The sequence below is a fragment of the Hydractinia symbiolongicarpus genome, chromosome 7 (assembly GCF_029227915.1).
Source record: "Hydractinia symbiolongicarpus strain clone_291-10 chromosome 7, HSymV2.1, whole genome shotgun sequence".
In the NCBI taxonomy this organism is placed as follows: Eukaryota; Metazoa; Cnidaria; class Hydrozoa; order Anthoathecata; family Hydractiniidae; genus Hydractinia; species Hydractinia symbiolongicarpus.
In genome coordinates this window covers 10,451,632-10,478,630 of record NC_079881.1, presented here as the reverse complement: position 1 = coordinate 10,478,630, position 26,999 = coordinate 10,451,632, and the positions used below count along the sequence as shown (strand labels likewise).

At 32.8% G+C, this 26,999-nt stretch overlaps 1 protein-coding gene across 3 annotated transcripts; it reads right to left on the bottom strand.

The window, feature by feature from the left end:
* Positions 1-1,489: 1,489 nt before the first annotated feature.
* LOC130648892 (atrial natriuretic peptide receptor 1-like) lies at positions 1,490-26,913 on the bottom strand. Of its 3 annotated transcripts, XM_057455015.1 has the most exons (20): positions 25,468-26,913; positions 24,590-25,364; positions 22,495-22,795; positions 20,824-21,000; positions 16,991-17,232; positions 16,241-16,376; positions 15,836-15,916; positions 14,723-14,923; positions 13,773-13,851; positions 11,285-11,390; positions 10,268-10,420; positions 9,714-9,818; positions 9,292-9,529; positions 8,297-8,446; positions 6,797-6,980; positions 6,187-6,421; positions 5,686-5,754; positions 4,822-5,095; positions 2,908-2,999; positions 1,490-2,413 (listed from the first exon to the last, which is right to left on the bottom strand). In XM_057455015.1, the coding sequence occupies exons 2-20, from the start codon at positions 25,352-25,354 to the stop codon at positions 2,219-2,221; spliced, it is 3,783 nt and encodes a 1,260-aa protein (XP_057310998.1). In that variant the 5' UTR covers positions 25,355-25,364; positions 25,468-26,913; the 3' UTR covers positions 1,490-2,218. The 3 variants fall into 3 exon arrangements, with proteins under 3 accessions (XP_057310998.1, XP_057310997.1, XP_057310999.1); XM_057455014.1 differs by having other exon boundaries at positions 24,590-26,913; XM_057455016.1 differs by lacking the exons at positions 1,490-2,413; positions 2,908-2,999 and having other exon boundaries at positions 4,957-5,095; positions 6,285-6,421; positions 24,590-26,913.
* Between the last annotated feature and the right edge of the window lie 86 nt (positions 26,914-26,999).

Here is a 26,999-nt window from a genome sequence, read left to right as displayed (position 1 = left end):
ATACAGCGTGTTTTGAATTCGTCGTTTAGTGTTTTTGACTCACGTTTTGCGCCTTTAAATACGATATACGGTTTCAATCTTGTTCCATCCGCTTTTGCTGTTAAGCAGACAGATACTCGTGATTTTTCATGGCCAGTAGTTTTCATTGTAACAGTCTTGTCACCTTTTTTATGTACTGTTGTATCAGATACCATATCTGACCAAACGGGTGTTTCATCCATTGCTATGATGTTTGAAGGTGAATAATGATACTTAGAAGCATAACGTCAAGTGTGGAGTATGTAAGACACAAGTTTATCGATCAACTTAGAAGGATCTTTTTGAGCGACAGAAGTTTTTCGTCTCAGAGATAGCCCATTTCGAAGCATAAACTTCTGCAACCACCCTGTACTTGCTACAAATGTGATGCTATTTTCTGAATCACTTTCTTTCGCTTTCTCATTATACACAAAAAGGACTTTTTTCATGATCAGTTTACTGGAAACTCGAAGTCCTTTATCTCGTCTATCGTAAATCCATTCAACAAGCACTTCTTCCATCTGCTGATCGAGAGGTTTGCGTCCAGCACCGTCTAATCGTTTCCTTATTGAACCGTGATCTTTCTTTTTTAAAGATTGTAATTCTTCTTTACACTTTGACCATTCTCTTATTCTCTTTCTATCAACGTTGAATTTTCTGCTTGCTGAACTTATGCTATTGAGTTCGGCGTAAGCTACTGCGTCAAGCTTAAACTTTAAGCTATAACCAGATACTTTTTTACCCTTATGAGAAATAGCGACTTCGTTAGTTTCGTTTCCATCCGCCATATTTTCGTACCACACTTGACCTTGAAATTTTTCTTTATTTCCAAAGCTATCTTTATTTCACTTCGCAGATCTTTTTTAAATGTCCTTCACCACAGAAGACAATTTCTGCAAGCTCCTCAACTATCTAACATTGTGTAAAGCCAATAAGATGGAGTGTTTTCATCGATGTTCACAAAGATCAAAAGACAAAGGTGACAACTTAATAGTTGTTCCAAATGGTGTTTTTTGTTTCTCTTGTTATCACAGCTGCAGTCACATCTAATTAAAGTGCCAATTTACTATATTTCACTACTAGTCATAAAGATAGCTAACATAAAAGTTATGGCAAGAACAAACTCTTCTTTCTGCAATATATTTTACACTTTGGATTTTGAAACTGCTATCCGTGGTCATCATGTTTACCAGTCAAAATGGACGCCTGAAATAAACTTAAAACTGAAATGTGCAGTTGATACAAGAAATGAAGCTACAGAATACGATGAAAATGCAATCGGCGTTTATTTATGGGGCGAAGAAGGAACAGTAGATGGGCTTGTTGGTCATCTTCCATTGGAGTTATCAAAACTCATAAAACAATTTCTAAACGCAGACCATTATAACGTCGTGACAGCAACCGTGATTGGAAAGAGAAAAAGAGAAGTTGGGCTTGTCATCCCGGCAAAGTACAGTGCTATGACAACACGTAAAGAACTGATAACTATTCTAAATGATGAACTATTGAAAAGAAAAAATAGATACGAACACTTTGCTATGAAATTTAACGCTGTAAATGATTTTAAAAAGAAAGCTATTTTTGAGTAAAACGTCTTTTTCCTATATCCTAAATATTCAAATAAGCGCCCCCTTTGGCTCTAAAATTATATTCGAATAAGCGCCCATGGGCGCTTATTTGAGAGGGGCGTTTATTTAAAAATTCAACTTTCAGGGTGGGCGCTTATTCGAGATGGGCGCTTATTCGAGAGTGGGCGCTAAATCGAGCATTTACGGTATTGGTAATTGGCACTGCTTCTTGTTTCTTTACAGACACTGCTATACAAAGTCAAGTTGCCAAATCGTTTTAATAGAAACCACACCATTTATTTATTATGAAATTCAAATAAAATACTCTCTCCCAGGCTTAAATAAAAATAGAAAAATGTAAAAAATATATAAAAAATATATAGATATAGCTATAAAGGATAAAAAATTTGCAAGATTAAATAAAGGTATAAACAAACAAAAAATAAAAAAATAAAGAAAAGATGATGACCATAAAATAAGCTGTGTATTACTTTAAAACCATATGTAGATAAAGAAGTTCGTTTATCGTTTATTTAATCTTTTAATTTTCTTCGTTTGAAATGATATCTTTTCGAACGAAGCTACTAATATCGATAAAAAATACAACATCATAAAGTCACCACGTCACGCAATCATGTTATGAGTGGCTGCAACTCTAGGTCTGAAACAGCGTTTTCATTACTTAACTCTCCACTGTTATAATTAGAATTTCGACTTAAACTGCCACGGAAACTGTCATTTCTCTCCCGCAAAGGCGCTAATGGCGTAGTTTCTCGAAGTGGTTCTTCACTGTGTGTGAGCCAAAATGTATTTACATTACCTTTACCCTAAAGAAACACACAACATTTAGTTATACTATTCTACCTTAGACTTAAACTGAATACGAATTGAGTTTATTACAATCACAAGGTACAAATGTCCAACATTTAAGAAGAACAATAAAAAGCATAATTTGATATGTTGCGAAGGGAAAAAAGTTGTTTCTTAGGTCTTTAGTGGAATTTCTTAGAACCAATGTTTTATTTTATATCTCCACAGTCCAAAAAAGTTTTAAAATTGTAACTTATTTCAATATTCAACTTATTATATCATCAATGATACTGTCACAAGGTCATTAGTGTATTTAGTGCAAATTGCAAAACCCCAAATTGCAAAATATATCCCGCACTTTCTAAAAATATTGCCGATTCACACTAACTACTTCCGGAAAAATCTAAATTTTTAAAGAACAAAACGCACTAATTAGTTTCACACTTTTTCACCCTTAAGGTAGGCGGGACTAAAAAAAATATGACTGAAAATAGCAACAGCGCCTAAGCACCTTTAAAGAAGTTTCTCCTCTCTCTTCAGTTGTGAAACCACCAAGTGTTTGTAAGATATCTTTCAAAGAAGGACTGATATGAATCTTTAAGGCTGAAAAGATAGCAAAATAGATTATTACATTTACATATCGCGTAAGGTGTGAGTGGTGTTTCACTATTCAATAATTCACTTAGAATTAACTTCAAGACTTTTAAAACCAAAACAAGCATTTTGAGGTTTCGAATCTGTAGGTACAAATAACTAACAACTAATTCGTTGGTAGTATAGTGTAGAACTTTTCCTTCCATAATCACTGGTAGGATTTAACCTGTTTTGCTTGTGAATGTACCGTGTTGTTTATCAATAGTTAACAAATTTCCGAACCGATAACAGTACTGACGGACAACTCGACGAGTTATATCTTATTTACTTATTTTAGAATATTTTGTTTTAATCATTTTTACTAAAAGGATACTGACCGGTTTTGAGGTTCTACTGTCAAATACAAATCCCAAAATCAAAAGTACAGACCAAGCTTGTAAGATCTGTGCGTTTGACCCCGGGCTTTAAATTTTATAGTGCAAAATCAATACCGGTCAGTATCCTTTTAATTACGTGATTGCATCTCATCTGAAAAATAAAATTCCTTATGTAACCCAAAAATCAAAGCTATTATTATATGTTGTTATTTCTATGGGAGAAAGGAAGAAAAAAAAACATGTTTGATTGTGATACTTTTGGAATCCAAGATCTTTAGATTTCTATTGATGGGTATTAGGTTGGCGACTTTTACATCTTTCGTGTGCTATGGAAATCTATTTTTTATTTGTTTACGTTTTTATGGTACCATTTTAATAATAGCTGCCAAATAAATTCAATGTTATCATAAATGGTAAACTAATCCAATCATCGGATTTCTAATACTAACCGATTTTTTGTATCAGTCAGGAAATAAAAGAAATGTAGTATCTTCGCACTTTAGTAAAATTGTATGAGAGGGACATGGGCGCCAGTAAGAATGATAAATACAATCTATAATTTGCAACAATATTGAACAAAGTAAATTTATCATGTCGCTAACCGGTTTTTTAAACTTCTAAAAACGCTTGAAGTTTTAAAAGTATTTCTAAGAGACATCAGAGGATTGCAGGAGTCACGATGGTAAACTCATAATACCACTAGATTAAGTAAAAAACACAGGTGTGACTTTAGAACTATACACATTTTTTATTAATGTTTTTAAAAAACGACGGTCTCTTCACGAATGTATTTGATTATAGTATTTAGTTACGCCAAACAAGAAAGTCATAATCGAGGTTGCCAATGATTTCTTCATTAAGTCAAGACTGTTCATTGCACATTCTAAATCTCTTACCACAGCGCCCTATGAAATTACGTGTAGTAACAACGTAATATGAAGTTGACAACCTATTATATCTTAAGCCGAAAGTCCACTTAGATCTTTTAGCACGACGGTTCAAGGCGCACGCATCAAAACGCTTAATATTTAGGAGCGCTTTTGTACGCGCTAATCGTTTTAAACGCCAAATCATTTCACTTTTTTCAAAGCGCTGTGAACGGTGCAGTGTATATTTACGTAAGTTCACGATTTCGACCAATAAATTTGCTTGAATCGCTACCATTTCGAATTTGTGCGCGCATTTCTGTTTCCAGTGGACATTGTTTCGCTTGGACACTCGACCGCACAGTACTAAGTACGCCGTGCTTTGCGATCGAAGTTGACTTCAGCCTTTATTGGTAGAAGCCTATTCTTATTCTTTGCAGCTCCAGCTTGAAACTATATGCTCTTTCTCAAAGCAATAAATCGTAAAATTAACATTCAATTTATAATTTAAAATTTTCTTTAACAACACACAACAAAAAAGCCAACGATTAATAAAGGTGATTCGCTAAAATATAAAAAAACACTTACGTTCGCCAGCTGACTCAATTAGGGATGCAAAATTAACAGTATCACCAAACAAACAATATCTTGGCATGGTTGTACCAACGACTCCTGCAACTACAGGTCCGGAATGCAGGCCTATTCTAACTAGTAGTGGCTGATCTGGTTTATGTCTTATTTTGAAAGTCTTGACTGCAGCAAGAATACGCAGCGCCATAGCAGAAATCTCACGCGCATGTTGACGGCCATTTCTGATTGGTAGACCGGATACAACCATATAGGCGTAACCGGCGGCCGCAATCTAAAATTACAAGAGGGTAGTGAACTTCATGCGATCTTACCAAGCATATTTTATTTAGTGGTAGAGCGTTTGCTTCCAGTGCAGAAGGTCTTGGGTTCAGACTCTGGCCGAGTCATGCCAGGCACTATAAAGGTATGAATCTATCCTTTCTGCTTAGCGTTCAGCATGAGAATAGGATTGATATCTTAGGCAGTTGTCTCGTTTAGCGATTGCTGTACTTCCACGACTTTCATTGCTCAAATAGGAGTACCAAATAGGAACTGAATAGGCAATCCTGGGTAAACAAATTTCAATAATAACAATAATATCAAAAACCACTGATGTTTACTAAATTCTTTGACGCTATTAGCCTGGTTTTCTTGTTTGCATAACTTTTCATATATATTTGAATGACACTTGAGAAGACATTATTAAGAGTGTTCTTTAAATTTAACTGACATGGAAAAAGCGCATTATAATACCCATAACAATTACTATGCTCCATTACATCATGAATTGCCACGAAAAGAAGGGGGTCAGGGGGTCAGGTGAAGCTGGAGGGGGATGGGGGTAGCCCAAAAAGGCTTACAGGAAAATCTCATTTTACATACCTTATATACATCGTAATGAGAAATCACATTGTCGAAGAGGGTGTACAAGTCATTCAATAGGGTAACCACCTACGAAGAATAAATAGGTAGATAATTCATTAAAGGGAACCAATGATGACAAATAATGTTGAACTTATTTTGTAGAGCTTAAAATGTTTTTAAGAAGTCATTTATCAGAAAATCTTAAAAACAAGACATATTTATATATAAGAAAATCCAGTGGAAAAACTTATAGAGTTGTAGAGCTCAAAAACTTGATCAGGTTTAACTTGCCATGGTTAATGATCAGTGGTAAAAAACAGGAAAGTACACTATCATTTTAATGATCAAATCATGCTCAATAACTGCTTATTGTTTTTTTTGCATATTATAAGTGTAATCATAGCATGTAAAAACCTGTTCCAGTCTTAAATAGATGATTAAACATCAATTTTGATGGTGCGCAACAAAGAGAAATTATGTCGCAGATATGAAAGTAGGTACACCTATCTAACCACGTACCTGTAACGGTGAACAAGAAGAACACAACGATGCAAAATCAACTATATCACTGAAATAGATTGTAACTTCATCAAAGGATTCAGCTTTGACTTCCTGACCTTTCATTAGCTGTTGTGCCACAGGTTTAGGTAACATCCTAGATAGTAAAGACTCTGTGCGCTGTTCAACAACTTCTTCTAGATGATTTGTATATTTTTCCATCATAGCTACCATGTTATCTAACACGTTTGTTTTTCTAAAAAAAGATTCAAAGATGAAGAATATTTATTTATTTATTTATTTATTTATTTATTTATTTATTTATTTATTTATTTATTTATTTATTTATTTATTTATCTATCTATACAAGGCCTAGTTAAGTTATCTTAAATGAATTAACTTTCGCAAAAAAGCCTTTTGAAAAAAAAATTAATAATTTTCGAGAAGTTAGCAAGTCCAAATCTTTTCCAAGAATTAAATTCTGGGATAGCGAGTAAATTTTGCGGAAACTGATTTCCCCCACATTGAAAAAAAAAACAATTTTGTTAGCAAATAAAAAATAAGTAGCAGTACAAATCAGTAATTAAAACAATTATTATAAAAGAATTACACAAAAAGAAACAAAACTTACAGTCCATTTTGTTTCATTAGATTTTCAATTTCTTTCCTGATCTCAGGGAAGGCTGGTCGCTCATCTGCATTCTCATCCCAACAACGCTTCATTAGATCACGTAATTGCTCAGCGTTTTCAATAAGCTGTGGGACATGAGGTCTGAATGGTGGATTCTCAACTTTTTTTACACGCTGAACGATGTCTAAATTGGGAAAAATAGTTGTTACGTTGGACACAGACGGTAAAAAACATAGAGTGTGTAAGTGTTGCAACGTAAATTCTATTGCACAGTGTAACCCCTGAATATTTCAACATAGTTTGAATTTTTGAAAAGTTTTCATTTTGCACTTCCTTTTTTTACCACTCGATATTAAATTTGTCACGACACGGTAAATATAAAAATGGCATGTAACTGACAGGTACCTAAACTGAGGGAATAAAAAATTAGGTGGATGGAAGTGGCTAGGGTTGTCTACAAAAGTAACATGCGGATAACTTACTTTTTATTAAATTTTCGGGCAAGCTATGCCATCAGTGTTCACTGCACCAGCCCCTGTGACATAAGGTTAATTAAAGGCTACCTTCTCTATAATAATAGTATTCTATCTTTCTCTGCGCAAAATGGTACCTCAAGTAGCGATACAAACGATATGCGGTATATAAAGGGCGGGAGAACCCGTGGATTTATCCACGGCCCACCGACTAATCTCTTCATGATAGGCCTGGCATACATTAGAATTGCGAAAAAAATACTAGTTTTCGTGAAAATAATTCTTTACAAATAACCATATTATGATTCATTCGCGAAGAAAATATCCTGACATAACCAATTTCGAAGATTAATTCTGGCGAAATGTATTTGCAAAGATTAATCAACTTAAGATAGTAAACAAAAACATAACCTTGTTTTTTAACACTTCTATTTTAAAACATCACAGTGCCTCAAAGGTGGGGCAGCCACGCCCTGTGATTAAAAGATTAGAGTTTGTCAGAGTTGACTTTAAAGAATAAAAGAACTCCTTATTGAATATTCTTTATGCTAAGAAATACCAGTTTTGTTTACATCAATGTGTGATGAATGTTATTTATAGTTTATTGTCTTAACACATCGATCAAGCAAATTCAAAAACAATACAAAACAACTTTCTCTATTGTGATGGCTACGCGACACTGATTAACACTTTTAATCAAAAACAATTAACAAACTATGTTGTAGGAACAACCGTGCATATGTGAGCTATATTCGTATAATTAATCCTGCACATTATCTTCCTAAGTGCTGCAAAGATGATGGATCGAGTGAAAATTTTGTTGAAAACAAATACCAATTTTGGCCTGAAACGTCATTTAGATGACTTCGAAGTACTTACAGAGTTTAGGTACGAAGTTTAAATCTGTGACGTTGCAATTGACCATTTGGGACATAGTCAGTTACAAGTTGGAAACCAATGCTATCCTCGCAGGCGAGATAGAAATAAAGCATAAAAAATTTGGATAATTACGTAAACGAAATCTAACCTGTTGGTTCTAAATACGACGTGCTCCATGGTCCTTCCCGTGTGTGAAATTCTTGGGTAATGATCGCAAAACTGTACACATCACCTTTCTGTGTTCCACGAGCTGGATAATTACTTAAACGCAACAATTCTGGTGCTTTGTACAACAAATCTATAAAAACAATAAGTTCATAGTAAATATGCAAAGAAACAACAGCATCACAGTTACTGGAAGAACACATGCAAAACGTGCATGTTAAGTATGAAAAATTTGTTTGTACAGCGAAAAGTGATGAACCGAGGCGGGGAGACAGATCGGAAGCCTGTTGTAATTATTGCTTGGTGAGTCAAAAAATGTCAAACTGCATAAGGATGTCTTCTTTATAGAAAACAATCCGGATAAAATACCAATGCAAACCGGTTATTTTCAAACATTATCTCCATGTTAACATCAGCTGTTGTCCGACTGACACAGGGTAAGGTTTCGCCCTAAGATTGTATTTTCTTATAACGACTAGCCTATATTATAATTCTTGCCACCTGTCTGCCTGTCAGTCTTTCCACGTAAAAAGAACAAACCAGAATTTCCTTAATTTTTAATGGAAAAACCAGAGAAAAGTTCAACTTTTTTCTGTAACCAACAGAGCAACAAGAAGCCAATAACGTTCTTCGTTTAATCAAATACACAATAGGAACCTTATGTCAAACAAGAATTGTAAATTAAATGCAATAAGTTACAAAATGTGCACAAAATATTACATATTGAAAATACATTTTCTCAACGAAACTTGTAAATCTTTCTCTTATTGCCCCTAACAAATAATAATTTATATTTATATTTAAAAATTATTGCAAATACTGTGCAGATTTATAAAAAATCTATTGTTTATATTAATTGTGTTTATATTAATTCCCGCCTTCCTGTTTTTTTCTTCCCTTCCTTCCCATTTGTCCTACTCCGTTCGTGTAACAGAACGGACAAATGAAAATTCACTTTAACATAGAAACAAAGCTTACTCCAATTTAATTGATGAGGTTCAATGTGCGACAGATCTTGTTTGCTTTTAAATTCAACCAGACCAAAGTCGGTCACCTTTAGCACCCACCGACTGTCTATGATGCAGTTGGAGGACTTCAAATTGCCATGTGACTTTATATCAATACTGTGCAGGTATTGCATCCCTTTGGCAATATCATGTAAAAGGGATAAACAGACAACCGTATCCAGTTTAATGTCTTTATTTTCAAGAATATCCTACATAAGAATGAAATAAAAAGTAGGATTGCAGAAAAACAAATCTAAACTAAAAAAATAAAATGAATAAGAATGTTTTGTAAGACAACCAACTTCCGTTTTCGACACAACTTTTCGGAAGTCGATTACAAATAACATTAAAAGTTGTCAAACTTTTACAATTTATTACTATTATTTTCAATACCTGTAGACTTCCTCTGGCACCATACTGTGTGACAATGTGCACGTTATCAGTTTCGACACATGCACCCAGAAATGGATTGATATTATCATGCCGAATATCACGCATCTAAATCAAACGTTTACCTTTGTCATTTTTATTCGCTATCATTGGCACTATAATCAAACAGTCGCATCAGCAATCAACATAGCACATTACTTTATGAGGGGAGCTGTTGCAATAAATTTTTCCTTTGTGCAATTTCACAGGCTAGCAAAACTAAGTTAAAATTCTTGATCATTTTAAGAGATATGTTTTTATGACAAAAGCAGTAACATTGAAAAGATTAAGAATCTTCTTTTACACTATCAAAGTTTTAATAAGAACAGAAATTTGTCCTTTTTAGGCGGCAAACATTCGATAAATTATACATCAAGTTTACTAAAAATAGAATACTTAACGGTATAGTTAATAGTGTATTGCACCGAAAATTATTTTTAAAATTATTACCAGAATCAACAAAATAACACAACATTAACAAGGTAGCCTTGTTTAAATGGTAAGAGAAGAGTGTGTACCTGTTTTAATTCCATGAGAACATTTCGATTTAATTCAACGGTTCTTTTATACAGTTTCCTTACAACAACAAAACTTTCCTTATATTTTGCAACAACTGTGAATTTCTGTCTAGTCATGCCATCTGTGCCATGAGTGTTGCATCTTTGTCCACCCTAAAGATTACAAGTAAACCATTGCTGTTTTACCATTTGTTACATGACATTAAGACGCAAGAAGGAAATGGTTTCAATTAATCAATGCGTCTGATCAAATTATTCTATTGATGCAGGTATTGTGTTTTTACTGCAGATTCTTTGCTAAATAATCTTATTCTTGTTAATATTAAACGGATATTTTAGAGCCTGATTATATGAGGCGAGTTGGCTCCGTATTGGCGTGTCAACCCGTTTGAAAAAAATGCATATTATATGGAAAAAGACCTACACTGCTGCCGGGTTGAAAAAAAATGCGCGTAATTTGTTAAAAATGGCGGATGCAAGATGTAAACAAACAAGCGAAATTAAATTAAAATTATCATTTAGGGAATTTATAAGCTGCTTCACAAGTTCTGAAGTCTAATTAAACTTCTAATCTGTTGCTTCACTCGCTATTGTTTTTTCTTTTGTTTTAGATCGCAATAGTTTTTCAACCCAGCTCTGGTTCGGCAGAGTGATATTACATGAACCGAGTCAACCAACTTAACCAACCTGTCCCGGGTTGCAAAAACGAGCCTGCCCGCATAGGCGGATTGACTCACCTCACATAATTTCAAATATGTTTTAGTAGTGATCTGCCATTATGCCGAGCTGTTTAATTTTATCATGCTGAGCATGTGGCGAGCCAGCACCGAGCCAACTCGCCTCATATAATCAGGCTCTTAGTACGTAATATTTTTATTTGCTCAATTTGGTTCCATTTATATTAACAAAAATTGGGGAAAAACACTGATTTTAATAACTTTGTAGCCTAACTTACACATTCGATGCATAATATACAAATACACAAGGCATTGAGAACAGAACAAATAAAACACTTACAAAACTTCCGTACGAAATTCGCAATTGGTGAAAGTCCCCGAAAAACAAATCATGGTAGGGTATCTTCCACAGTTGACTTTTTAATACACGCTCCAGTTTATTTTGTCTATAAAATACAAAAGGAGATAATGGATACCTAATAAATAAAGGATTACTTCTATCATTTTAGAGGATTTTAAAATGTTTAGGCTTTTTCTTACACACGTGTAAAACTATATAAGCTATCCACCAGGAAAGGTTAAAATGGTATAGGCTCTCCATACTTTTTCTTTTACTGTCGCTCTATACTTGAACATTGATTTATCTGTTTTTATTATTGTATTTATTTCACGCAAATTTAACACAGCCTTTTTTATTACTTCAAAATGATGACAATGATGATGGTGTAAACGCGTTAAAATGTCAACAACAAATTAGATTTGATAAAATTGCGATAGTTAAGAGATTAACTTTATTGTCACTTAAGGTTGCATTAAAACACAAGCCAAAGCCTATTACACAGTTGCATATCCCAGGCGAGTAAAAACCAACTGATCTGTTGCTTAAAAAGCCGCTGTATATTAAAAATCTGCCTGTTTTAACAACAGAATTTTACAAAAAAATCTTTGCGGAATGTTGTTATCGCCGTGGTGGCTTTTGTGAGATGACAATAGATATTTCAAGAAATTCTGGTTTCGTGTGTTCCAAATGTTAACACACAGGAAAGTGTTGTACAACTAAACGTGACACGTTTTGTTTAGACCTTATCTGATTTATTTTAATCATGAATTGCTCTTAATGTTCTCCACACATATATCTTTGTCAAATTGATATGTTGTCAAGATTGTTTATCGGCATCTCCCAACACAGCTAAAATCAGAAACTCAGAAACTATGATAATAGTGAAAAAGTTTTTAGTTTCATTTCATCACCAGTCTAAAACTATGTCATACCACGTTTCAAATGATTTTTATTTTTATTTTACTGAAGATATCAGTTAAATTCTATGCGAAAAATACGGCTATAATGTTTCTTATAGCACTGACTTTTCTAGGCACTTGAAGCTTTAAAGCACATGTGCCACAGCCTGCCGTTACACTGCTGTGGCTAAAACAGTGATCCAACTCTCATTATTTTAAAGCATAAGCTTTAATCTTAAACAATAAAAAAGTAATAACTGCTTGAGGATATATATCACATAAGGGGCTGTTCATATGGAGGCAGGCTGGCTCGGTTAGGCAGGCTGGATCGGTTAGGCGGGCTGGCTCGGCTAGCCGGGGTGATTTTCATCTCGTGCTCATATGAAGTTTGTTACATCTCGGCCAGCCGGGATGGAAAAGTTGTTTACATTTCACAAAAGATTCATAAACAATGGAGACAAAAGAATATATTTCATCTCCCCTAGGCGGCCTGGCTCGCCTGCCATATGGACACTTTTTTTTATGCGTTTCTTAAGAACAGCAAGATCCCGCCTGACCGAGATCTCGGTACAAACAAGCGAGATCTCGGCAAGGCAGGCTGGCTCGATTATCATATGAACACATTTTCATTTTTTCATGTGTTTCTTAATAGCAGCGAGATCCCGCTCAGGCGAGCCAGCCCTGTCAACCGAGCCAGCCCTGTCAACCAAGCCAGCCCAGTCAACCGAGCCAGCCCGCCTCCATATGAACAGCCCCCAAGCCAAACTATTCTGCGGCTGAAAAACTTCTAGGCTTTGCTGCTTTGCTCAGTCAGTCAAACTCTCAAGTATGTTCAAAACATTAATTGAAGTGTAAAAAGTTACAGCATAGCCTTAGCTAGCTACATGTAAACGGTTATATTTACCAGACTGAAAACGGCTTTGCTGCTGATTAATTTTATTTAGCTCATCATAACACTAGCTACCTATATGACATAGGTAAGTAATATAAGACATTAACTGATAGCTATTTATAACCAGTTACTACAGGAAATCCGCAGCACTGATAGGCTAAAAAGCTTTACTACGGGCTTTATACAGCAATAAAACTTTTAATCTCATAGCTACATCTCGGCAGAAAAACAGCAAATGTTGATACTTTTAAGTCAACTGCGTTTTTTATATCAACATTTATTGCAACGATGAGCAACAAGCAAAACGGCGCCGAATTTGTGTGATAGATTTGGTTTAAAAAACGTTTAAAAAAATTTTATATATGCATATTTGAATGTTTTGTTTTCTTTTTGTACATGTATTTGAAAAATTTCAATAATTCAAATCGAATGTTTCTTGTTTTTTTATTAAAACCTGGTTTTTACAACTTTTCACAAGTAAAAATACTTCTACAAAACCAAACAAAATACCTATCAGTTAATAAATACTTGGTCAGTGTATCAACCTCGCAAGCTCGGTCTATACTTTCGACCACAGTTTACATTTCTTGATATAGATAGACAAAACAGTTTATATTGTATTAATATTGATTTGTACATCAATAAGTGATGTGTAGTCATCAAATCCTAGCTATAAAATTGTAATTATAAATCTTACCTCAGCACAACAATTGGTATAATGATCAAAACCACCGCAACAATTGTTACAACAATAGCCACGGCAAGTATTGTCTTACCTAGAAAGTTCAAATGTATTATCTTTTGTACTTTTACACTTTGATAATAAATACAATCAGGTGAAAGGAATCAAATATTTCTAGTCTATTCTACCTATTTTCAGATAACAAATACTGGTATCTTCATAACTTTTGAATCCTAAGGCTAGGCTCACATGGATTTAGTCCACCAAACAACAGTGTTTTTAAAAGTACCCATACCAACTATCTTTAACGCGAATTGCGTAATATGCAAGTTACACTGAGAAGTTTGTTTACGTCTTTTAGAAATAATAATCGCTTAAGATAGGTTATGTTTGCAACAGTTGGATCACTTTTTCACTAACTCTTTGGATTATAAACTTCATACAATGATTTTTGCTGCATTGAAGTCGTGTTGAGTCTAATTTATATGATATTTTTTTCATTGTATTTTTATAATCCAAGTTTTAGCCCAAATTTCTTTGTGACCTTTCAAATCTGCTATACAGCTTCTACAAGGCGTATCTGTACTTAGTTGTATTGTGATTGATGCTGTTATAGGTAAAAGATTAGTGGAAGCTGGCTCATCATCAGGTAATAGTCAGACCATTTTAAGGCTACGTGTGTGACAACTGATTTCGAGGGAGAGGGTATTGGTCCAATTGCAAAGCAACAATTTTAACCAAAAACTTTCAAAAAGTTGAGCAATTAGTATACTGATAAACAATTGTTTTCCACACATGCAGCTTCTTAGTTTATGACTCTATCCAGGCTTACACTCTCTACAATTTAAATTTTCATTAGTAGATTTGTTAAAATATCAATGTTTCACTTTCACCAATGTAAAATGTTAAATATCTTGGATCCTTCCAGTAATAATTCTTATTTTTATGAATTCTCAATAACTTACTTATTACTTGTTCTTTGACACACCTACTCCCATCGAAGCCACACCGTGGTGCGTCTTTGATATCTTCAAGATTCATACCATTTGGCCAATACATAGGTGCATTTGGTATAGGTGTATACTCAAATAGCCACTCCTCTTTTTCATGCCCTAGCTGTAAATCACCTATAGCTTCCATTGCAGGAAACTTACATTCGTGATTGGCTACAAAGAAGATATACAAAAGTCTAAATCATTTAAAAAGGTACAAACACTCGAAGTAAAAAATTGAAACTATGCAGAATTTAAAAATCCCTATAGACTACAGCCAACAAAACAATGCGATGTCTGACAATTCAAAAGAATGTATAAGTTGAATGGTCACTAAAGTTTAGTTACAACAAATACTTTTGCAAATTTTTTGACTTGCTAGCTAGCTAAGAATATGGGCATCAACTATATTGACTATATAACTAAAAAGGTAAAAGAATGAGTCTTAAAACAAGGGAATACTTATTTGTGTTGTACGTTCGTTGTTCTGTATTCAGTATTTTCCATAAAACTGGATATTTCATTATCGTTTTTCATAGAAAATTTAACTAGCTATTTTGAAAAAAGCATCCAGACAGAATAATAACCTTTAACAGTAAAATTTTACATTGTTATATGAAATGTTTTTATCAGTAAATGTATTGTAGGAGTTAGATATAAAACTATTTCCAGTGCTTCTTGGAATTTGTTTTTTCGTGCTAGTTTAAATTTTAAGCTACAATTTTTCTAGTCAACGGGCAATATCATCACAATGAACCAGGTGATTGTTATGCCTGTCATAAACATTCGTAAAGAAGCCTGCACATGAAGTTGCGATCTAGAACTCCTTTTCAATATAATCAGCTCTCCCGCAATGAAGTTATCATTATTTAATGGACCAATAATATTTCAAAAAATTGATATTTAAAAATGACATTTGACAATCCTTACTTAACAGCCAAAAACAAACTTAAAATTTTATAGTAGAAGTTGAATGATTAAACTGCTTATCTGAATTGTCATAAAAAAGATACGATAGTAAAAACAAAAGTGTCACAACACACCTAAAGATAGATTGAAAAACAAAAAACAAACAACACCTCTTACATTTTTTCCCAAAATGGTAAACCCGTAGGCTGTATTGAACTTCTCCATCTTTATTGAGAAACATCTCATAACCATGGATGCCTAATAAATAATGATATATGGTGCCTATTAAAGGGGCTACCATGGTTGACTGTAAGAGGCAGAAAATTTCAAAATTGCTACGGAGGGAGAGGGGGGAGGGCTGCAATTGCCTCATTGACTTATCACAAAGATTATCTAAAGAACAATAATAACACACTCTCCCATACATTTCAACTTTTATTTACAGAACGACTTTCTCAACGTTTTAGACTATCCCAGCCAAAAGAGATGAGAGAAAAAATACAAAAAAAATTTCCGTATAATATCCTAAAGGCATTTAAAATATACTATTACAATAAAAATCTTTTTTTGCAATAAACTTACTTGAAAAAACTTTGTTTTCCATATTTTTAATGACTTTTAATCCGTCGTGATAATCCTGTCCCTTATTTATGGTGTCATTAACAGCAATCGAGTAAAACATGATGGCATCATACAAATTTTGAGCATATTTTGGAGGCTATGATTAAAGACAATTATTTGAATTTAAATAATGCGAGCTCAGATTGGTGACACTGATCACACAACGAAATCACAGCAAAAGAAAATATGCAAGATTCAACCTACAACCTTATATAGTATGACAGACCATGTAAAGCGTTTTAAATTAGCCGCCACTTCATCATTCACCAACAATAAGAATAATATGAAATGTTGAAACATCAATTTTTATTGCTAGGAACGTTTTCCTTTATTTCTCAAAGATAGGAAAAAGAAGTCACGAGGCGTTTACAATAGTAAAAACCTGGAATTTTAACTCAAACACAACGTGTTGTAGCTCAAAACATTGCACTCACTTTTTAGGCAAAACTATATTAAAAAAAGGGTAAGATATTTCCAAGAGTCTTCTAGGTATTGCAGATATAAAAACTGCAGGAAGTGATTAACATTTTAGGAGCAATTTGAGAAACATCTGTATGTGAGTTGAATGATGTTTGCCATAACCACTTATGAATCCGTGGTAAACTGATAGATAAATTATGTGGTTATATGTCTTTAAAATAACACATAATTCTACACCTCATCCTGCTTAATGGGTCTGTAAACCATCAATAGAAATGAGAGCTATAATACCTTTGAGTGATGTTTTGAGTAATTAGTGCTATCTATAATCCCATGGTAAACTGAGGCATTAAACATTGTTTTCATTCCAATCCGAACACGATCATGGAAATCTGCTAGAGTACTGTTACTGGTACGTGTCGTTTCTGCTGGTAATTTGGTCATCATGAGCAAAGTTGCTTCCCAAGCTTTGCACAACTTTTTACTTCTTTCCATAAATGCCTGAAAGTTGTCCCTTGGATCCTCTAATTTATCTAAACAATAAATGACCCAATATTAATTTTGTGTGTCTGGAAGAAACATGCAATGATAGTGACATGCTAATGGAAAAGCACATGTAAATCTTTAGCATCAGACATGCAATAATCAGTTGGTTACTGAACGTTATTATCCAGAAGCATTTCTTAATTGTTTAGAAGAAGATTTTGGGGCAAAGAAAAACGAAGGTTGCTCAGGCAGTTATTGTATCTACGAATGATAAAATATATTTTGCGTTACTTTATATCAAACGACGTTAAGGGAGGATATTTTCACATTAATTTTATGTATTTTGTTTTTTTGCTTCAAATGTTATATGCGAAACGTTACAAATGTTCCAAAAAAAAAAAAAATGAATTCCTGATAAATTTTTAAAATCAGTTTATTTAGTTGGTTAAAATTGTATTAAAGGAAAAAGCTAGTAAACAAATCACAAAGAATTAAAACATGGGTACATAACAACATGTACAGAATAATTTTTAAAACCAAGAATTTTGTTGTCTGCAAAACAAAAATTACCTAAATTGACCAGATCTTTTTTATTGTTCCTCTGCATAAATGGATATCTCCACATGTTTATCAACTAAAAATTACTATTAATACACAAACTGTGTCTACCTGTGACTTTTGTATACAGGATGTTTTTCTGTCTCATTTTTTAGCTGACAGATCAGGTTTCTCTAGATGGTAATACCTTAGCTTGATACTAGTTAAATGGCCTATGAAAACGTCTTTTTAATTTAGGAAAAATAATAAAATAAAACTTTGATGGCACCAGCAATAACATTTAATTATCATACTTTCAATAAACCAGGAGAAATTTTCAGAAACACTTTTTCATTTTTTTAAACATTTTTTGGAATACTTTTTTGTAATCATAAAGATAGCGCAGAAATGTATCGCGCTTATTTTAAAAGCAGATTATATAAGGTCATCAATACCTTCACAGCTAATTTAGTTATATCCTAATTATGCTTAAACAGAACTGTTGTTACAGACAATTATTATTCCGAACTTAACTTTCACATTATTAATGCAGCCCTCAATCATTAGGATAATTATTCCTGAAATATTCCTGAAGTTGGTCGAGCAATATACCAATGCCTATTATCCAACACAAAGGAAGAGTAAAAAAAAAGGAGTTAGCAAGAAAACAGCAGAACATTGGCAGTTTCCTATTAGCTTAAGTGCAGTAGATAACCTACATGTATCAATTGCAGAGAATTTAAGACTTTATTATAACACCAAAGTGTTTCGGAGCATTGCTTGTCATCGTAGTTGGCTGCAAAAGACATATTATACCTACTACAAACGACCTATAGAATTTATTACATCAATTTCATGATCCAGTGACTCTGTAAGCCAATCCCATTATCATTGCACCTATAATTATTGTAGTAACTAGTTGATTCGGTATGTGGAATAATCCAACTAAGCAAAAGAACAATGGAAAACATAAGGTTATATTAGGTGTTTTGCTGACGTCAGCAGTGCATAAACCAAATATAATTGTATACTCATTAAAGTAGTGATATTGACGTGACGCTGTAACGTCAGAAAAAGTAACATTTGACAGACAGACAGACAGACAGACAGATTTCAAATCTTACACAAAATGTCAAATGTCAAATTGCGTTAAATTCTCCACAGAAATCTTTACACAAAATAAAAAAGAACGTCTTTCAAAGTGCAAAATCTAGTTGATAGAAAGTTACAACAACAACAGTCACAACATCGACACGCACAACACTAATGATCACAAAAACAACAGTAATAACACTGACTGCTACAATACAATAATAATTATCCTCACCCACAAAAATTTACACAAAATGTAAAAACCAACCAGTCAACAAAACAAAATTAATTGTTTTTTTAATATGATGATTCATACTGCCCTTTATCAAAAATTTTAAACCGAAGTGTCAGAAATGCAGTGAGCAAGGAGTAAATTTCAAATCAACAAAGATCTTTATTTTAAAGTCCTTCCTTACAAACGTTAACACAAAATGTAAAACAGAACGGTTTTTGAGAAGAAAATCTAAATCAACAAGAATCAGTTCAATTGACATGTTGTATAATGTTTTTGCCCATAAAATTTTACACAAAAGTCAGTCATTTTAGTATATAGTATACAGTCCTCGGCTATTAGATTTTATACAAAAAATACAACCTAAAAGGCGTAAAATTTTATTGTATAAAAATTAACTATTATTTGCATATAGTCCTCTCTTACAAAAGTTGAACATAAAATGTAAAAAACAAAAACAGTGTCAGTCATAGCATTCAGTAATATTTATTCACGCAAAATCAATTGAATTTTGTCAAACATTATTATTTTATACCCATAAGAAATTGTGACAATAAAGTACAGAAACAAATAATTTTTCTAGATATAAATTTAATGCGTGTTGAAGTCTGGTTTTGACATTGGTTTTGAAAATAATATTAAAAGAACTTTTATAATCGGTTGGATGCATTGCTGCAATACTATATTTGAATAGTATCAGCTTTGGTTGAATATCTATACACTACCATCGCCTTTTGCATACAATCTGAAATGCTAGATAGGTGTATAAAATATGCATTGTAACAGCTAATAACCCATCTTTCCCTTTTTTATTTTTACCTTCTGCAGTCGTGATACCTGTCTGTCAAAGTCTCCTATAAACACTTTGCACTTTCTCTGCTCATCTTTCTCATTTCAGCTCCAGTTTATAACTTCTGGTGCACAGGGTCAGAAACACAAATAGATTTAGTATCGCTTAACTTACTTTAGTGCTCTTCCTGCTGTGTAACGCAGCACTATAACATTTTTATTTATCTTGAACTTGTTTAGCATTTGCTTCTAAGTTATTTTTCTTATTAATCTTATCGATCAATAAAGTAACCATTTATATTTATTTATAATATATTTATAATTATTTATATTTATTGATTGCTTACTACATCTCGTTTCACTTATATTCATGTGTATCGAATGCTTTGATTTGTAGACATGTTAAAATGAATCAGCAAACCCATGACGAATTGAAAGAAAGATGAAAAAGTGTTTTTCGGAGAATAACCAAAGTAATTTTTCAGTAACACAAATTTGTTGCATGGTGTATTGCGTTGGTACCCACATTGATTTCCTCATTCTACTATTCCTTATCTCCGTCACCAGAGTTTCTGTCAGAATTTAGATTGGAATCTGTACCCTTCACTAATAACACGGCTAACATGTGATTGCAATCTCATCACAATTTACCACACTGTCCAGCTCATTGTTGTTTAATTTCTAAAATGTGTTGCTTTAACTTAAATATGTTGACATCATGCATAGCTACTTTTATTGGCTTAAAAAATCCTATTTTGTTGATTCCTACAAAAGGATTAGTTCGCTCCACGCCCCATAAGCCACGTTACATCTTAAGCAACAGTTGTTTTAAAAGACTAAACAGACACACCTGTTTAAAATAGTCACTCAGGGAAAAAACAAAACAAGCATTTAGACAGGTTCCAATTTTGCATCATGGTTGGTATAGAGGTGGCTGGCAGTGAAGCATTTAGCAGCATGTAAGCATCAACATAACATTGTTACTGACCTCGAAAATTACCAAAGTCAGCAGTTGCCCATTTGAATGTGCGTTCTTGACGTACCTTTCCTTCAGATAGATCAATTTCAAAGGCAAGGAACACATAGTCTCCATTGACCATGTTAAGGTCAGCAGCTGCTATTAAACACTCTTTGACAACACGTACACTCATCAGCAACAAGATAACTAGAAAAGATAAAGATTAAGACAGGTGTTAGAAGTAAAACACATTGGGTAAAATTCAATAAATACATCTATTTAGGATATTGTAAGTTCGTTTTTAGCACAAATCTGAATAACCTTATTTGTCATATTCTTATACAGAGAAACCTAAGCTTTCTAATCAACAGAATCTGTAAAATTCCTATTCCAAACATGTTAAAATTTCTACCAACAAACACACCAAAACTGATTGTGCAACCAGCATTCAAAATTGACAAAAGTGATAAAGCTTTGAGGAAGAGAGTTACAATATGTGTTTACACCTGGGGTTTACATTATGCTACCACATTTTTTTTTAATCGTTTTTTTATTTTAAAATTATTGCACCTAAAACTCATAAAAATGCAACAACGCATTTAAAAATATGATTGGCATATTTTAGCAAGTGTGTGCATGGTGACCAGCATGCATGCAATCTAATAGCGTACATGAAATAATGTTTATGTTTTCCTATATATTGAAGTATAACAATTTTAAATTCAGTTAAAACTGAAAGAAATTCTTAATTTGCTTATTCATACAATCAATGATAAAATCATTTTATTGGAACAATACCGTGTGCCTAGGGAACATTTTCTCGCATTTTTAAGTGGTTTTTTGTACGAAAAATGACCTGCAAAAAAAATAGGTAAACATTTGCGTGCTGGACGTGAAGTTTGTGTGCAAGAAAATTGTGGCACAGGAATGTGCACGGTTTAATTATATAGCGGGCACAAAACCTTGTGGGGATAGGTATTTAATTCACGAATTACTGATTTTAGGCAAGACTGTGCTGAAAAGACTTTGTTTAAAAACTAGTCTAATAGGCCTGTGGAAAAATCCACTTAGGAAGAAAAGTAGATTGTTTAGGTTTTTTGCTTATGTCATCATTGCATATACAAAAAAAAAATTATCCATTGTCTGTAATGTTTAGAGGTTGGAGCACTGATGAAAATGATGTATAGGATATATGTTTTTGAAGAACACTTTTCTTCTGAAAATGGTTACAAAAACATTGTGGTTTAAATGCTTTTTGATGACGTCATCAACCTGTCCAATTCGAAACAGACTTAAACACCCAGGCTTAAGAAACTTACCAAAATTGGTCCCAGATGGTCCCTGGTTACCCACACAATAAAAAGTTACTGACGTCACCACCTAGCTTCCAATTTAGTTAGCCTCAAACATTTAAGTGCATTGTAATGGCTTCTTTAATTTAATATAAGACATTGACGTTGAATTAGTGTTATTAACGTCACCATGTTAAATTTGTTGATTGCCATTTGAGACATAAATTTTTCAGCTACATCAAAGGAAATTGAATATTTCTAAATATTGTACTTATTTTTGGGGTATCATGTGTAAATATTTGTTTATGATAATAATAATAATAAAAACTGCATGAACATGAATGAAGTTAAGACTTTGGGATCATCACAATTATGTTTCTTTGTTTTATATTTAACAATGTGTACTTACTTCGAGCTCTTGAGGACAAATATTTCATATCTTCAACTGCTTTTACGTAATCAACTTCATATTTATACTGTGAAGATGCAGTTATATATTTTGTAGCTAATATTTGAGATGCAAACTTCTCTTTTATATTTTTATGTACTAGCTGATACAAAGTGGAATTTTCAACTACCACTGCGAATTTGTTCCACTTGAAATACCTTAAAAGCTCTTGGATTGCAGGAGTTAACTGGCGCCCACTTGGTTCTGTTCGAGCAAATGTTGGATATGTTTCCTTTTCTGAAAGCTCAGGATCAAGACACATCTAAAAAGTAATGGAGTAGTTTCTTGATGAGGGACAACACAGACTTAAATATTGTACATGACAGCTGGAAATTTTTTATGAGGACTACATAATTTAACACGCTTGCACATTTAGAAATTCAAAACTTAACAAAGGACCTTAAAGTAAACAAGAAAACTAAGTAAGTAGTCAAAAAATTAACGAAGGACCCAAAAGTAGCCAGAAACTTAACAAGGACCCAAAAGTAGTTAGAAAACTTAACCAAGGACCCAAAATTTGTTAAAAACTTAACAAAGGACCCACAAGTAGCCAAAACTTAACGAAGGAGTCAAAAAGTAGCCAAAAACTTAACAAGGACCCAAAAATAGTTAAAACTTAACAAAGGACCCAAAAGTAGCCAAAAACTTAACAAGGACCCAAAAGTAGTTAGAAAACTTAAGAAAAGGACCTAAAAGTAGCCAAAACTTAACAAAAAGACCCAAAAGTAGCCAAAAAGTTAACAAAGGACCCCAAAGTGGCCAAACATTTGAAGAAGAAAAGAGGGAAGGAAAAAACCTAATAAGAGATGTAAAATAAGTTGCGGCTACCTTCATTGATAAAGCTAATATTATAGAAAGATTACTAGTTTTATATAGTGACAGGGTATTGGTTGAATAAAACTTAACAGCTTTAAATATTTGGCAAACAACATAAAAATATATTTTAATGGTCTGAATACATGTTCCCAACATTCAACAGCAATAAAAATTAAAAAAAAAAGAACTTTAACTAAATTTAATTTAATTTAATTAATTACTTTAAACAACAACTAGCTATGTTACTGTAGAAAAATCTACTTTACTATAAAAGAAAACAAAACATAGAGATATATCTTGATTCTGCCTTAATTAATACTAAACATCTTTGAAAAATTGTTTAATCAATGATACTTTATTGTTACTGATTACAAGAATCTTTGGGACTATGACGTATCATTGTATTGAGTGAAGAGGAATTATACATACTCAATATTGACTGTGTCTAGTTTATGTAAAGACAAAAAAAGAAAAAAAAAAGAAAAGAGAGATCAAAGAAATAAAAAAAAAGATTCTATGTATCAGCTCTAAATTTTCCGTCAACCATTACAAGTTTCCAGGCCTGAGGGGTATGCCCTCAGGCCTGGAAAGTTGTGAAGTCCAGGGAAACGATCCATCGTGACTTGCAGCTGACAGAAACGATCAAAATGTGTTTCCATTTCTTGTGGAAATGATATGTTAACAATGGTACGATTAGCTTTGAACTGATAAACAAGTCAAGAACCATTTTAACCCTAAGTTATTGACAAGACTGATTCGCGGAAACGTCGCGGAAAAGAAACAATTTTTTCTGCCAAATTTCTGCCTGCCCCTTCACTTCTATGCTTAATCTTAATAAAATTAAAGTGTTAAATTTTTAAAGTTTGAAAGAAAAAAATTAAGGTGGACAATAATTTTTTATTGACACCAATCAAATTAAATTATCAACTTAAATTGATTGTGTAACCCCCACTTCAAACATCTCTTTTGATTACCTTATCAACTCAGCATCAATTCGGCATATCTGATATCAAGTATTTGTTTGTGCTGTTTTTGCTCACTTATGATTTCACATTTTGAAATAAACAAACGGAAAGTTTTTGCATATGAACGTCTGCACACATTACTTCATAGCACAACTGGAAAAGCAAGTTTTTGCAATAGCAGGTAACAAAAATGCCTATTACCTTACTCAATGTTGAAAACACATCGCATTACATTTAATTCAACACACAAACACAGCGTTAAAGTTTGAACTTACATGTGATATCATGGGAATGTTACTGGCACCAGCAATGCGAGCCATCACTTTACATCCCTGGCACCCTCCTCCAATAAACGCATCAACACTTTCATTATGTATCATTCCCATTTGAAGTGTGACAGCTTTTTTCCAATTACACATGGTGTCAGCCCAAACTAACTCTACCCTGTGATTCGGTAAGAGATTTTTGTTGTTATTTACATCCTCTACAGCTAGGTACATAGCTGAGGAATAATATCTTCCGCTGTAGTAGGTTGTAAGGTGAGAATCACTACCAAGGGTGTACGGTATTAAAACACCAAGTAAAATAACATCTTTTCCCTTTTTTGGATGAGGGAAGTGATGACATGTTAAATTGTACATTTCTTCTGCTGTGTTAACACACCAACATTCTGTTGAAAAAGTGTCATTTACTCTTTTTAAACAGTTACAGATATAGTTAATGGAATTGTATCTATCGATGTAATATTTAAAAGAATCTGAACCAACAGTATTAGGGTTCTCACATTTGCACAAAAAATTATATAAGTTCTTTCCTGGATTTGGACAATGACAATACCGACCTAAACTGACATTCGTAGGTACAATTTCATTTGTAGTCATATTCTTTACCATAATTATTGTGGAATTGTAATCTTCCTTAACACAAGTTGCATTTGAATAATGTTTTTTTTTTAATATATCATCGTCATCTGCATTGTGATTCAATTGTGTTTGTACAGGGCCAATCAAAAATAAGATAAGTAACATCAGAAGGTTCATTGTGCTGATTCTATAAAATACAGTAGCCGTTGATAACAACATTTTCCCTTCAGTTTGGCCTGTGCATTTTAATATCATCAGTTTAGCAATATCAATCTAAAAGAATAACTTACCTATGCTTATCAATATTAAAATACTTGTTAACATTAAAATACTCGTTATCATTAATTCTTAACAATTAATAACAAGTGACAGGGTCAAGGTCAATATTCTGGTTAATTACTTAACAGCAAAGCAAAAATTATTGTTTATTAAACAGCTCAAAACACATTTTTTATATTGTATAGAAAAATAGAATGTTTATATTGTGGTATTATATTCTTTTATTTAAATTTATTTTTAAAATATCAAATCATCACACAATGACGTCATAAACATAAAGTTGTTTTTTAATAAAAATGCTTAATGTGATGCTGTGAAAAGAAAACTAATATCCAGTCAAGGTTTTTATAAATTTGAGATGTAATAATCCTATTATATTATATGGAAGGACTTGCCATCACCTAACAAAGTTTACATGCTACTTTTGTGACATGTCACGAATCAAAAAAAATATATACAAACCAGCTTTGTTCAATAGTGGCAGCAACGGTTGCAAAAATTGACATTTTTGGGGGGACGAAATTTGGACATATAGAAACAAAAATGAAAGTTAAAAAACAAACAGCGGAACATATTTGATTGACATAGAGATAGCTTGGTGTTTAGCAATTAAAATTTGTGTTTAAAAAATTTTGTGATTATCAATTTTGTCGAATTTAGTCACTTTTAGTAACGTTGTGAATCTCTCTGTTTAAAGGTAACTTTTCTCAACTAATTAATAGGTTGGACAAGTATTGTTGTTATACCAGAATATTGTTATTTTTTTAAACATTTTCACGTTTTCTATTTTTCACCCACTATTTGTTTCAGATCTTATCTGTTAAATTAATGTTTTACTACATTTTCCAACCACCTGTTTAGATTTCTTCTCCAAAGTACGAATAAGATATATTTTTGAATTAAATGATCATTCTTGGCTAAAAGTTAAACAAAAATCAGACCTCAAACATTAAAAACAATAATTTTTTAACACTTCTGTTGCTCTTATTTATTTTATTACATTCTAGCGAGACCTTTTACCTGCATGGGTATTTTAATTTTTTAAGTATTAAATAATTTTCAAGACATCTTTTTCATTTGATAACTAGAACTCAACTGAAAGTAGAGAGAATTTGTGTGTCAGTAACAAAGAATAAAACATTCTTTCTACTATTTTTAAACAAAATGGTTTTTAAACTTACATAAAAAACAATTCTTTGTTTTTAATTTTCTTTAAGCATCGATTTGTTATTATACAATAACAAACAGACTGCAATTCATAATGACTTATTTTAAACTTGATGATAGGATTCTTCAAAGAAATATTAGAAAACATTACAGATACTTTCAAGACTTTACAGGCTATTATTGTAGGTGTGGCCACTCCTCCTGTTGAAACAAGTGTAAACAACAACAAAAACTTATTATGTCAAGTTTAGAACAAAAAGAAACAGCAATAAAATTATCTTAATATATTTATACTTGCTAAAACTATTTTTATCCAAAATATTCAGGTACAACTTGCAACCACTTTTCTTTTGTTAAAATAGAGCATTTAGTTGGA

Bases quoted from the DNA above. Each gene is read 5' to 3' on its own strand.
- LOC130648892 (XM_057455014.1), bottom strand. From the start codon at position 25,432: ATGATATTAAAATGCACAGGCCAAACTGAAGGGAAAATGTTGTTATCA. The intron at 21,001-22,494 runs GTAAGTACACAT...TATCTTTTCTAG, and splicing joins TTTGTCCTCAAGAGCTCGAA to TTATCTTGTTGCTGATGAGT. The intron at 6,981-8,296 runs GTTAGATTTCGT...TTCCCAATTTAG, and splicing joins GTCGTATTTAGAACCAACAG to ACATCGTTCAGCGTGTAAAA.